The sequence below is a fragment of the Ictidomys tridecemlineatus genome, chromosome 3 (assembly GCF_052094955.1).
Source record: "Ictidomys tridecemlineatus isolate mIctTri1 chromosome 3, mIctTri1.hap1, whole genome shotgun sequence".
Classification (NCBI taxonomy): Eukaryota; Metazoa; Chordata; class Mammalia; order Rodentia; family Sciuridae; genus Ictidomys; species Ictidomys tridecemlineatus.
The window spans coordinates 76,270,485-76,283,097 of NC_135479.1; the positions used below are offsets into that span (position 1 = coordinate 76,270,485).

General features: G+C 49.9%; 1 protein-coding gene across 5 annotated transcripts in view; it reads left to right on the plus strand.

The window, feature by feature from the left end:
- Mapkapk3 (MAPK activated protein kinase 3) overlaps positions 1 to 12,391 on the plus strand; it is a 29,503-nt gene extending 17,112 nt beyond the window's left edge. For 4 of the 5 annotated variants that reach the window (XM_005326967.5, XM_040269764.2, XM_013359455.4 and 1 more), the window contains 9 exons: positions 3,757 to 3,896; positions 5,070 to 5,134; positions 5,557 to 5,636; positions 7,473 to 7,596; positions 8,908 to 8,983; positions 9,334 to 9,458; positions 9,912 to 9,997; positions 10,284 to 10,364; positions 11,018 to 12,391. In XM_005326967.5, the coding sequence (XP_005327024.2) occupies positions 3,757 to 3,896; positions 5,070 to 5,134; positions 5,557 to 5,636; positions 7,473 to 7,596; positions 8,908 to 8,983; positions 9,334 to 9,458; positions 9,912 to 9,997; positions 10,284 to 10,364; positions 11,018 to 11,170 (930 nt within the window). In that variant the 3' untranslated portion in view covers positions 11,171 to 12,391. Of the gene's footprint in view, positions 1 to 3,756; positions 3,897 to 5,069; positions 5,135 to 5,556; positions 5,637 to 7,472; positions 7,597 to 8,907; positions 8,984 to 9,333; positions 9,459 to 9,911; positions 9,998 to 10,254; positions 10,365 to 11,017 lie in introns of all 5 variants that reach the window. The other variant, XM_021727519.3, reaches the window with a different exon arrangement.
- The last annotated feature ends 222 nt before the right edge of the window (positions 12,392 to 12,613 follow it).

Here is a 12,613-nt window from a genome sequence, read left to right on the forward strand (position 1 = left end):
GGGACCTATAGGTGGTCAGGCAGACTGACCCAACTCTCTGGGCCCACAGTCTGATGCAAAAGACAACTGGGTGCCATCCTGGCTGGGAAAACAACCATGTGACCAGGGACCAGTTACTTCTCCTCTTTGTGCCTCAATTTTCCATCTAAAAAATAGTGATAATAAAGTCCTTTCCTTCTAATATTTATAAAGTACTCTGAGCAGAGCCAGGTGCATTGAAAGTACAATATCTGTATGAAGTGTTTGTTTAAAGAGTTATCAAAGGAACATATTAATTGTAGGTTGTCAGTAAGTTCTACACTGGAGGTAAAAAGGGTGGTGACCTGGGAGTTGGGAACGTTTTCTGTCTTGATGGGGGTGTGGGTCCTGGGTGTGTGTAATTTTCAAAGTTCATTGAGCTGCACCTGTGACACCTGTGCGTTTTACTATATGCAAATTATACCTCAATAAACAAACACACAGAAACTATAGAGAAAGGAAAGTATAGGGTGAAAGGAGTATGAGGGATCCTTGAGGTCATTTTTAGACAAGGCAGTTAGAACATCTGGACATGAAAGAGTCCTGGAGAAGGAGGAGGAAGAGGAAGAAGAGGAGGAAGCGGAGGAAGAAGAGGAGGAAGCGGAGGAAGAGGTGGCAGCAGCAGCTCTGGCTATGGTGAAGAAAGATGAGGAAACTGAGGCTCTGAGAGATCCGAAGCTATATTCAGGGTCAACCTGAGGGGTTAGGATTGTCAGCCCAGGAAATTTCTTAGCAGCCTGGCCTCAGTGGGCCTAGGTTCAGGACTCTGCCCCTGTGGGTTCCCCTGCAGAGACCAGAGGAAGCATTGTATTTTCTAGGGGCTGCCCTTTCCCTATCCTAATGCCTGTTCTCATGGTCTTAGCACTTGAGAAGGACCACTTAATTCATGGGGGAAATAGGTTCCTAAATATGAACTGAGCAAAGGAGGGGGTTTTGAGAAGCTCTAATGCAGAGACATACCACCTGCTCCTCCACTTCAGCATACACAGGTGCAGGCCCAGTTTTGACTCTGTCCCGTCTGTGGCAATGCGGCAATGCTCCACCCTCCACCACTTTCTCCTCCCTCCCTCCCTCCCTCCCTCCCTCCCACACCTCCTGTTTTCTACCTGTTACCTGTCCATCCTTCCATCCTTTGTTCGCCTGGGAACCCAGGGCTTCCTGCTATGCTCCAGTCAGGGACCCCCAGGACCAGCTGCCTACTTCTACCCTCAAGCTGCTTCCAGCCTGGCCAGAGGAACTGAGGCAAAACATTAGGAGAGGAACTGGGAGAACTTTCCAGAGGCAGAAATATCTGAACTGACTCCAGAGGTTTCTCAAAAAGAGGGAGTTGACCCCTTGGAGAATGAGATGGGATAAGGATTCATGAGGCAGAGACCGACATGGGCATAGATGTAGAGGCTTGAGAGAGGGTTTGGGCCTTTTTGGGAATACCTGGTACATCATTCTGCCCAGGGATAGCAGGAAATGAGGTGGGAAAAGGAAAAAAAAAGCAAGTCTGGATGCCAGGAGAAAAGGTGGTGTTTATCTGGAGGACATGGGAAAGGGGTCTATCCATAGGAAAGGGGTCAACTGTAGTAGCTTCAGAGGAAAAGAGGGGCTAGAGGGGGAGAGACACTGTCTGGACATACAACCCTGAATGTGCCCAATTTTGTCTGATCTTAGAAGCTAAGTAAGGTCAGGCAAGGTTAGTACATGGGTGGGATGGGGTGGGGGAGAAGACAGAGGACCCCACCAAAAAACATTCCAGTTGTGGGATTGGGATTCTCTGAAAGAAGAGAGAGAGGATTCTGGTGTGGGGATGATATACCAGAAGGGAAACAGTGAGGAGGGGTCCAGGAGCCAGGCTGAAAGTCCTGATAAGAGATGTCAGGTTAGGCTGGAAAGCAGGGACAGAGGGTAGTGGACAGGGGGAGATGATAACCGGAGGGTTAGGAGGAATAGGAGAAATGAAGTTCAGGTAGGGAGGATGGCACATTTTGTGTCCTGTGACAAAGAACTAGAATAGACCTGACTAAAACTGTTCAGGACACAGTGGAGGTGGGCTGGTGTGGTGATATGGGTGAGTGAGCCTTCTGGACCCAACACAGAGAGCAAGAAGCTAGTGCTCAGGCACAGTACAGGTGTGGACCTCAGGGATACTCTGGAAGGCACAGGCCATAGTGTCATGCCAGAAGCTTTGGCCTACAGCAACCCCAATATTCTCTCCCACCCTGGTCTGAGTAATGGAGCAGGATGCTGAGCAGGACTGATCTGAGCTTTGGTCTTGGGTGTCAGTCCTAGTCTTCAGCCTTCCCCAGTTAGGAAATAAAATGTGGCTGGACCTCGCGTGAGCAAGACTGCTGAAGGATGGCTTATTCTTACTCTCCACATCCTGGATCCTCTCTCCTTGAATGCTGACTTCTTTCCTTACAGCTCCCTCGAGCATGGCCACTCAGGGGCTTTGCTCATTTCCAGGTGATTAGTCTTAGGCAGTCGCAGCCTAGGCTGAGTTAACCTGAACAAAGATCCTGACACCCACCCACCAAATGCCTACCTTACTGTGGTGCATCTTATAGGAAAGACTCTGTTATTACTGCATTTTACAGACTTGTGGGCTGTGGCTTGTAACTGCATGCTTGCCTAAGGTCATACCAAGTCATTAGAGGAATTCAATCCCAAACCCACATCCCACTCCACCCAGCTGTCATCTCCCTCAACTAGGGTTCTCCTTGTCCTCAGTCTCTGCCTCTGGGTCCTCCCCTGGGTTCTGTAGGCATATAATGAGGGTGGAACCTAGGCAACTAGGTGACCTTGAAGTGATCCCACCTTTCTAGCAATGAGGATGGCATTGTCCCCTGCTCCCCCAAAGCCCATGAAGCAGCTCCCAGGGAGAGTACAAAGTTACCTTGGAAGTCAGAGACTGACTGGAAGGTCATGACCAAGCAACTCATTTTAGAAGCACTTTTCTTGATAGTGACAGTTTTATTCCTGCACCCACTCCTGGAGAATTTGAAGTCTTAATTACCTTCTCTCCTGCAGGAGTGTGTGTGGTCTTGTCTCCCTCCACCTGGTGCTAGGTCCCAGGGACTGACACAGGCCTCAACTTCTCCCACAGGAAGCCTTCCTCTGGCTCCAGTGACCTTCTGGTCATGCTGGGGTCTTTGGGAAGATTTGCTTGTCAGAGTGGCCTACCCCTCACTCTTCAGCAGCTTTTCTCCAGCACCCTCCACTGTCATACAGACGTGCTAGATGAGGGAGCAACGGGGGGGGGGTGTTGTCAAGGGCCTAACATTGCCACATGTCATCCTGCACACTTTACATGCACAGTTTCCAATCCTGGCCTGGGAAATGTGGCAATTGTATCATCCTCATTGTAAAAATGAGGCTGAAGGGATGTGTAGTCACTGGTTTGGGATCCCATGGCAGATGTGACTTAACCACAAACCCACTCAATTTTCACTGCATCTGTTTCTCTCAAAAAGGGAAGCAGGGGCTTCTCTGGCCTTTGAGACCCTCCAGCCTGCCAGCCACTTCCCAGGACTTCTTAGAGTTATTAATTAACTAACCTGCTTGTACTGTAAGTCCAGAGACTCATTGGACCACAAGGCAGGGAAACTTGGTTTGAATCTACATTCTGCCCCTCAGAGGGCAGAATGGGACCTGGGAGGTTATAGGTCTCTCTGAGCTTACATGTCCTCATCTACAAGAGGAAGGCTGTGGGCTGTGAGCCTGATGCTCTCTGTGCCCACCCACCCACAGCTCCTGTATGACAGCCCCAAGGCCCGGCAGGAAGTGGACCACCACTGGCAGGCCTCAGGTGGCCCCCACATTGTGTGCATCCTGGACGTGTATGAGAACATGCATCACGGCAAACGCTGTCTCCTCATTGTCATGGAATGGTATGCTGGCATCCTCCTGAAAGCCCCTTTGGTATCCTTTTGTCCCCAGGCTCCATGCCATTCTTCTAGGACTTTCTCTGTTCTTCAGAAAGCGGCTCTGGGTGACACCCAAGCACCCGAGGGATAGTAAAGTGGGTAGCTGCAGGGCCTGTCATGGAGCTGTGTAACTGGCCACCGTGGCATTTCCTGAAGGGTGGGAAAGAGATTATAGCTGTCATATGGCCTTTCTGGGTGTGGTTTGCACTCTGTGAAGAGGGCTGGAAGAGCCATCAGAGAGGACTGACACACCCTGAACATGTACAGGTAGGGACAAATGGGGAAGAGGGAAAGGGATACACTTAGTCCCTTAAGCTTTCTCTTTCCTGGATCTGTGCTGCCATGGTCCCACTAGATGTTGATTGTTGAAGTTCAGGACCGGAAGCCAGGACCACCTTCACCTTGGGTTTCTCCCACTAGCATTGTGGTTCAACCTCAGCCTTCCATAGACCATGAGTTCCATGTCTGGGCCTCAATTCCTCTGTGTCTACCTTTCAAGAACTCTTCCCTGAATAGGTTAGCCAGCTCTTCAGATTAGGGGTTTAGATCCTGGCTCTTCCATCCACTAGCCATGGGACTGTGGGTAGCTGCTAATCTTTCTGAATTTCTGTAACTCACAATGTGAAATGGAGGAAGATCTTAATATAGTATTTATCCTAACCTTGACTCTGATCAAAGTGCCCCATGTATATTGCATATTCAATTTGAGGTGAAGGAACCAGCCTAGGATCACACAGAAGTACACATGAAGGAACACAGGGTATAATATACAGGAAGTACTTAGAGAACATTAGGTCATGATGATTATAATTGGTATCCTGTTCTGCATTTGGGGAAACTGAGACTTGGGTGGGGTTAGAGCTGTTGAGACCTCATAGCCATGCAGCACCACAGGGAACACAGGGGCTTCTGGGCAGGGATATGAGTCCACCACCTTCCCTTAGTTCTGTAAGTTCAGATCAACTCCCTCAAGCTGATAGCCCACTATGCACCAGGTACCCCAAGGCACAGGAGGCTAACAGTGTCTGTTTACCAGGGAAGTAGCATTAGGGCTTGTGGCCTAGACTTCTGATGCAGGGCAGGGGCAGAGTGATGCCAAGTGTCCCCTTCCCTACTCACAGTCACCTTCTCTTGTAGCATGGAAGGTGGTGAGTTATTCAGCAGGATTCAGGAGCGTGGTGACCAGGCTTTTACTGAAAGAGGTATGTGCAGATAGTTGGACCAGTGCTGGGGAGTCAGGGTGAGAGGGCTGCATCGGAGTTGCGTGTGATCACTGTCTTCCTAGTAGAATAAGGGAGGGTGGGAAGGAATGTCCTTTACCCCCAAGGGGTTCTATGAGTCTGTGACAATTTTGGAGATGGACTCCGGATGGATGCCTCAGAGCCTCTTGGTGCTGACTTGCAATGAGCTGGGAAGAGGTAGCCAAGGCCTGAGGAAAGAGGCCCAGGTGGACTGGGAGCATCCTTGAAGAAAACTGGGGTATCTGGGGTTAGGGTTCAGGATAAAGGTCACCATTCTGTGCTGGCCTACTATACCATGTCCAGGATGGATGATAGGGTGGGGGCCCCAAGGTGACCTGACCTTTGATTGGCATCGCTAACCCCCCAACTCCCTGTGTCTGCAGAGGCTGCAGGGATAATGCGGGATATTGGCACTGCTATCCAGTTCCTGCATAGCCAGAACATTGCCCACAGAGATGTCAAGGTGAGGCTCTAGGACCCAGGCTGTCCCCAGGGAAGGAGCAACTTTCCCATTCTACACCCCGATGGCTCCCAGCACCCGCTGGATGGTGGCCAATTTCCTTGGTCAACATTCCACGATTCAGCTCCTTGGCCCAGACTGCTTTTCTCTGCCTCTCCTCTGATGGTTCCTGCAAACTCATTATGCTCTTGCCAGAAGGATCTCTTTGTTTCCTTCAAATACTGCATAATCCCAATAGTAAAAAGAATAACTGACTTCCTGCCTCCAGCCAGTAGGCCTTGACAAGCATCTCACTCCTCATCCAGCCCTATGAGATAGGGGCCATTACCCATTTTATGGATTAACAAATTAAGGTTCAGATAGAGAAGGGGCTTGCCTAAGGCTGTGGTTGCTGCACTAAGATTCATTCATTTATTTGTCCACTATATCAGCAAGAAATTTTGTGACTACACAATGTGCCAGGCCTCAGGCAGGGTCTGCCTGATGCTGCTGGGTTTTCTATAAAGTTACAGCCATAGTTTCAATAGGTAGGACCTCAAACACTAGCATTTTAACAGAAAGATGTTGGCCACTGCGGGGAAGGAACACAGGGAGTCCCACTTCCTGGGCTTGCTTGCCTTCCAGTGATGGACTTGAAAGATATTCTGGAAGCTCAGTGATCTAAATTTCTTCTCCTGGGAGGACTGTGTCTTCCAGGCAGCGCTTCATGCACACACACACACATACACGTGCACACATAAACATGCATATGCAAGCCACCATCAGAGAAGAGTTTGTTCCTCCTGGGCCCTCTGCCCCAAATCTGGAGCATTACCCCACTTGGCTTATTTCTTCCTAAGACTAAGCAGAGGTGAGTGGAGGGGCCAACTGCTGCATTAGTCTTTCCTCTGGCTGAATGCTGCCAGTCCATAGTTATCCTGTGATTTAGGATACATGGGGAGCCACAACAGATCACCTTGTGAATCCTTGCTTGACTTTGACCCCTAGCTGCTTCCTGTTTTCTTTCTTTTCTTTTTCTTTCTTTCTTTCTTTTTTTTTCTTTTTGCTTAAGGGGAGAAAAGCCTTCTGCAGAGCAGATGCCTTTCTATATGCTAAATCTGCTTCTCCGTTTTTATCCCAATCCAAGGTCAAATTATCTCAAAAGGAACTTGAGAAATAGCTCCCACTGGCTCCATACCAGAGCTTTGTCCAGTTCCCTGTCCTACCCAAGCTTGCTTGGGAATCCCTCCTGCTCCTTGGCATGAACCTACATCCTGCCCATTCATTAAAAGCCAGCTTCAAGGCTGTCTTTTCCTTGTAGCCCTTCCCACTTCCCCCATCTGCCAGGCCCGTCTGTGCTTCACAACTGGGAAGAATTGCCTTGGTACAGCTCCTGGGGTCTAATTAGTGGGGGCCTTCTCTGAGTAGCCTCAGGTGGATTTTGCCCTGCTGTCCTTGCAGGTTTCCTTCCAGGCTGGGTGTGGGACATGTGCTTGGCAACACTGGCTTACCAGCAGTCTGCCTTTTCTTACACCCCCGATTATGGATTATGGCAATTCATGGTAGCCTCAACAATTCAGGGACCAAAGTTCCTGTCCCTAGGCTATGGCACTTGGTCATTCAGTCTTGACTAAGCACCTGCCTCACTCTCTCCTCTATGAACAAAAGTGCACCTCTCAGTCACCTTGACTTCTCTATATGCGGTCCATGTTGTAGATGGTCAATGGCCATGTCTACTCATGAGATGAACCTGATTCCCCCTATATTGAAATAGAGGGAGGGAGTATGGCTAAAGATCATCTTGGGGCTCTGTCTCTGCCTGGTACCTAACCCCACACACATTTTCTCTTCCTGGCATAGCCTGAAAACTTGCTCTATACGTCCAAGGAGAAAGATGCTGTGCTTAAGCTCACTGACTTCGGCTTTGCCAAGGAGACCACCCAAAATGCCCTGCAGACACCCTGTTACACTCCGTATTATGTGGGTGAGTCCTTGGGACACATTCAGTACTTCCCTACCCCTACCATACACTGCTGTGATGCGTGGCATCCAGTGGGGTATGGAAACAAAAGAGTTAAAGCCTAGCGAGGAGGGAGGGGAAGAACTGTCTGCATGGAGGCGGGTGACGTGGGGGGCCGGAGGCTGCAAAAATATTCTCCCAAACTTCAGCTTCTGCTTTTGAAAATAGATCCAGGAAAATTCTGGCTGTGGACTGTGAGCTGAATGACATCACAGCAGCTCTAAATATATATGTGATAAAAGGCTGCCATCAGCTCGGGACAGAGCCCAACCGTGGTTGTTTTTCTCTGGTTTCTGTCTTCCTGGGATTCATATTCAGAAAATGGGTAGGCCTTTTCTCCACCATTAGAGGGATACAGGGTACCAGTCACCTGCTTTGTAGGAAAGGGTCCCTTGAATCAGGACCTGGGTGGGTCTTAAGGGTATGTACATACTCATGCTTCCTGGTAAGGCTCTGAGTAGCTCCCAGATCTGGAAAGAACCCAGAATTCTGTAAGTGCCCTTTACCTGAAAGTAGGATGCTAACAAGGGCTCTTTTCCCTCAGGGGATGTCTTCTGGGAGCAGGATGCCCCCTGATACAACCAAAATGGCAAACCCAGGAGTACTCTACTACTGAGCTAATCCCCAGCCCATTTTATTTTTAATTTTGGGATATTGTCCCTCCAAGTTGCTGAGGTTGGCCTCCAACTTGTGATCCTCCATCTTCAGCTTCTGGAGTAGCTGGGATTACGGGTGTGTACTACCATGCTTGACATTTTTGCATTATTTTAACTTAGAAATCTTCTGGCTTGCTGACCTCATTGCACAAATATGAAGACTGAGGTCCCTTGGGTTGGTAGCCAAGCTGATAGTGTGACACATAGGACCACCTATCTGTGGGTCCTCCTTGCCCGTGACCTAGGCTATATATTCAGGGAGGCAAGGGACACAGGGCAGCTGGAGGGCTGAGGCTCTCTTGCCTATGGCAGGACTTCACCAAGCTCCGGACTGGCTTTTCCCCTTGCCTTCTCTCACCAAGGTTGAGACTAGCAGAAGAGCCCAAAGGAGCTGGGGCTGTCTGAAAGCAGCTTTTTTTTTTTTTTTCTTTCCTGGAAGCTATTTCTCCTCCCCTAACTTCATGTATGTGCTGCCTTCCCAGAAGGTGTCAGACGCCAGTCTGCTCTCCCCACCTCCCAGCCTGGGTACCTACTTCTTACCTTGCCCAGGTTTCAGGCTCCTACCTAGGCCCCAAGATTCTTGGGGCTGAGAACCCTCCTCTGTCCTCTGCCCTGGCAGCCCCTGAGGTCCTGGGCCCAGAGAAGTATGACAAGTCGTGTGACATGTGGTCCCTGGGTGTCATCATGTATATCCTGTGAGTACCATCCCCACCCTTGTCTCAACCTCTTGTTCCCACCCCCACTATGTTCCTTCAATACTGCTTTTTTGCTCCCTGCCCTCCATGTCCATAGTATGGGGCTCATGTGTGTCATCACCCCTTGGGCAGGCTGTGCTTCCCTTCTGGCATGGGATACAGCTTCTTCAGGTTGACTGAGGATGTCCCCATGCCAAGGGCCAGTGATGTTCCTGGGAGTCCAGAGAGCCAGTATTATTACCATGGTGTTTAGCTGCCTGTCTCACCAGTGAGGGGCTTGGAGTAGAGAATGGATCTGTCCTAGCACTGCCCCCTGACTCTTATGCAAAATGACTTCCTCCCTCTCCTAGCTTGTGTGGCTTCCCACCCTTCTACTCCAATACGGGCCAGGCCATCTCTCCAGGGATGAAGAGGAGGATTCGCCTGGGCCAATATGGCTTCCCCAATCCTGAGTGGTCAGAGGTCTCTGAGGATGGTGAGTGAGCCCCTCTGTCCCTCTATGGCCCCTGTGGCCTTCATTCTGGACAAGTGACCTGTGTTTATGGTGACAAACTGACCTGTGTTTAAATCCTAACTTCTCCACTTCCTAGCTGTGTGACCCTAGGAAAATCACCTCAACTTTTGGAGCCTTAGTTTCTACATCTGCCAAATGGACTGATAACCTACTTACTCAAAACCCCTTCTAACTTCAAGTCTATTTATATACCACAAACATATCTGTGTTGTATTAGTTATCTATTGCTGCTTAACAAATTATCCTGAACATTTAGTGCCTTAAAATAAGAAATAGTTGTTAGTTCATTGTTTTGTGGGTTAGGAAAGTAGGAGCACATGCAGCTGACATGGGGGCCCAACATGTGGGAGGGTCTGTGGGGAGGGGTGGGGAACTATAATCTTATCATTCTCCTCTCTTCCTTGGGCTCCCTAGCCAAACAGCTGATCCGCCTGCTGCTGAAGACAGACCCCACTGAGAGACTGACCATCACACAGTTCATGAACCATCCTTGGATCAATGTGAGCACTCCCTCTCCTAGAGAGGGCAGGGTGTCAAGCTGGAATATGGCAGCCTGGCAGGAGGATGGTAGTTCGGGAGGCCTTGGTGCAGGACTAGAATGGGCCCTTATACACAGATGTTTGCCACTATCCTATCTGCAACCTGGCTTAGCCATTGACCCAGTCAGGATTTTTTACCTCTCTGAGCTTTGGTTTCTCCATCTGAGATTGGGAGGGGGGTAAAAGAGGGCAGCCAGTACTGTTCCACATGCCCTTAGGCTCTAATCCATGGACTTGGGACTTCTAGCAATCAACGGTGGTGCCACAGACCCCACTCCACACAGCCCGAGTGCTGCAGGAGGACAAAGACCACTGGGATGAAGTCAAGGTGAGTAGATTCTGTCTCAGTCTTCCTGAAGTTTCTATGGTGATAGCTCCCTAGAGTCAGTGCTTGGCTCTTTCCCCATGCCTAGAGCACAGGAGAACCCTTGGCACTCCACATTTTGGACTGCATTATTCCATTCAGGGTAGAGCTCCTGGCTTACTCCCTTTATGAAGGGGAACTTTGAACAAATGGCTCAGTGAAAGGATTTTGAGTTCAAGTCTTGGTTATAACCTCTATTATGACCTCTGACATTTGGGAGGGTGGTCACCCTTGTTTTAGACTTAGATGAGGCCAGGTTTGATCATATGGGATAGCAGTCAGAGCCCTGGGACACCCATGGTACAATCTCCAGGCCCCAGTGTCCTGGGTACCAAGTGAGATGGTATTCTCTGCAGGCCTTGTGGTTCTGAACAAGTGGCAATGGCTCACTTCTCTGTCCTACTTACTCTTGATGTGGTCCAAGGATGTCACTACTTTTCTGTGCCCTAGTAGATAAGCTCAGTGTCCATGACAAAGGACTATAAGTAGGATTATGTGGGTGCTGGGGCAGCATAGTCTGTCATTGAAGTTGTTAAGGAGCTGCCCAGATAGGAGGGTGATGGCTCTTAAGGTCAGTATATCCTGTACTTTTCATCCTTCATGCTGTCTGTTCTCAGGAGGAGATGACCAGTGCCCTGGCCACCATGCGGGTGGACTATGATCAGGTGAAGATCAAGGACCTGAAGACTTCTAACAACCGGCTCCTCAACAAGCGGAGAAAAAAGCAGGCAGGCAGCACCTCGACGTCACAGGGCTGCAACAACCAGTAGCTCATGGGTCTTTGGAGGAGTTAGGCTTCTCAGCCCGGGTGACAGACTACATCTGAGGCTCTGGCCAGGAGGGCCCAGGGTCAATCTTTTAACAAAAGGATTATTTTGTCATTTTAATTTGTTACTTAGAACTTCAGGATGGAGGACCCTGACCCAAAACCTCCTTCAGAGCAGCCCCAGATCAGGCTCAGGCCCTAGAAAAGGCCAGGGTCTAGGGGATAGGGAGTCACTTGCTGCACCTTTGGCCAGCGTTGCCTGAGTGAGGCTGTATCTCTGTCCCACTCGAGGCATGGCTTTAGCCTTCTAGGTCACTGGGAGTTGTGGCTGGACTTCCTTTCTTCCTTGGAGACACCCATGTAGGATAGACAGATGGGCTTGGCCTTGAGAAAGGCATCTGGCCATTGGTTGTCATGGTGACCAGGGACAGTGTTACTGTCTGTAATTGCTGAGTAAATGAGCAAGGGAGGAAGAAGAAACAATTGAGGGCCTACCTTTGCCTTCTTGGGGAGACTGGTCTCTTGCTCTCTAGCTGACCCTCTCAGGCTGCCTCTTCTTTGATCTCCCTGAAGCTGCTGGGCCCAGCCTGCTGCCTCCCTGGATGGTGCAGCCGTGCCTTGCTGCAGTTCAATACTGGATGGCACTCAGAGCTCTCTCCACAAGGAGTTCTTGGGCCTAGCCATCCTGTCACTACCTACTACACAAAGGTTGATTTCTCATCTCAGCTGAAGGTAGGGGGTATCTTTAATCATTTTCAATTTTGGAAAATGTCACTGTGACAAAAGCCGCCTACCCTCACCTGCTTACCAGATCCCAGGTAGGACAGCCCCTCTCTGTTGATGCCAGGGGTTACCCTTTGTTGTACTCTTATGAGACAGGATAGTTGGCTCCCAGAAAGAGACCAGGGGTCTCTTTCTGACTCTAGATCAGACCCAAGGTGGTAGAAGGCTGCTGAGCCATGCTCAGAAGGTGTGGTCCTGGCTTCAGCCTGAGTTGGAGCAGAGAGACCTCCTGGCTGATCCAGGCTTACCCTGTCCCACCCTGCCAAGTATAGCCTCAAGGTGCTGAATGCTTGATATGGGGACTGACAAGTGCCTGACACCCAGCCTAGTTCCTGATTCCTGGCCCCTCTCTCACTGGCTGGGAATCTCTAGACTATGTCACATAGAACAATGCTGCTGGGTTTTACATCCACATATTAATAAACACTGTTTTGACATTTTCTCCCGGTTCCTAGGTTTTTCTTTGTCTTCATGAGTGGAAAGAAAGGACCAAAGGTCTGTTGCTTAGACCTACTAGTGATTTCACTTCAGCTGGAGAGGGTGCCTCTGGCCTGGTAAACATGCCAGGCTGACTCTTAGAGACACTGCAGCTTCACTAGGCGTGGGAAGGTCAGAGGGGCTGAGGGATGGCAGCTGACACATGCCCCCAGCTCTGTGCCGCCCC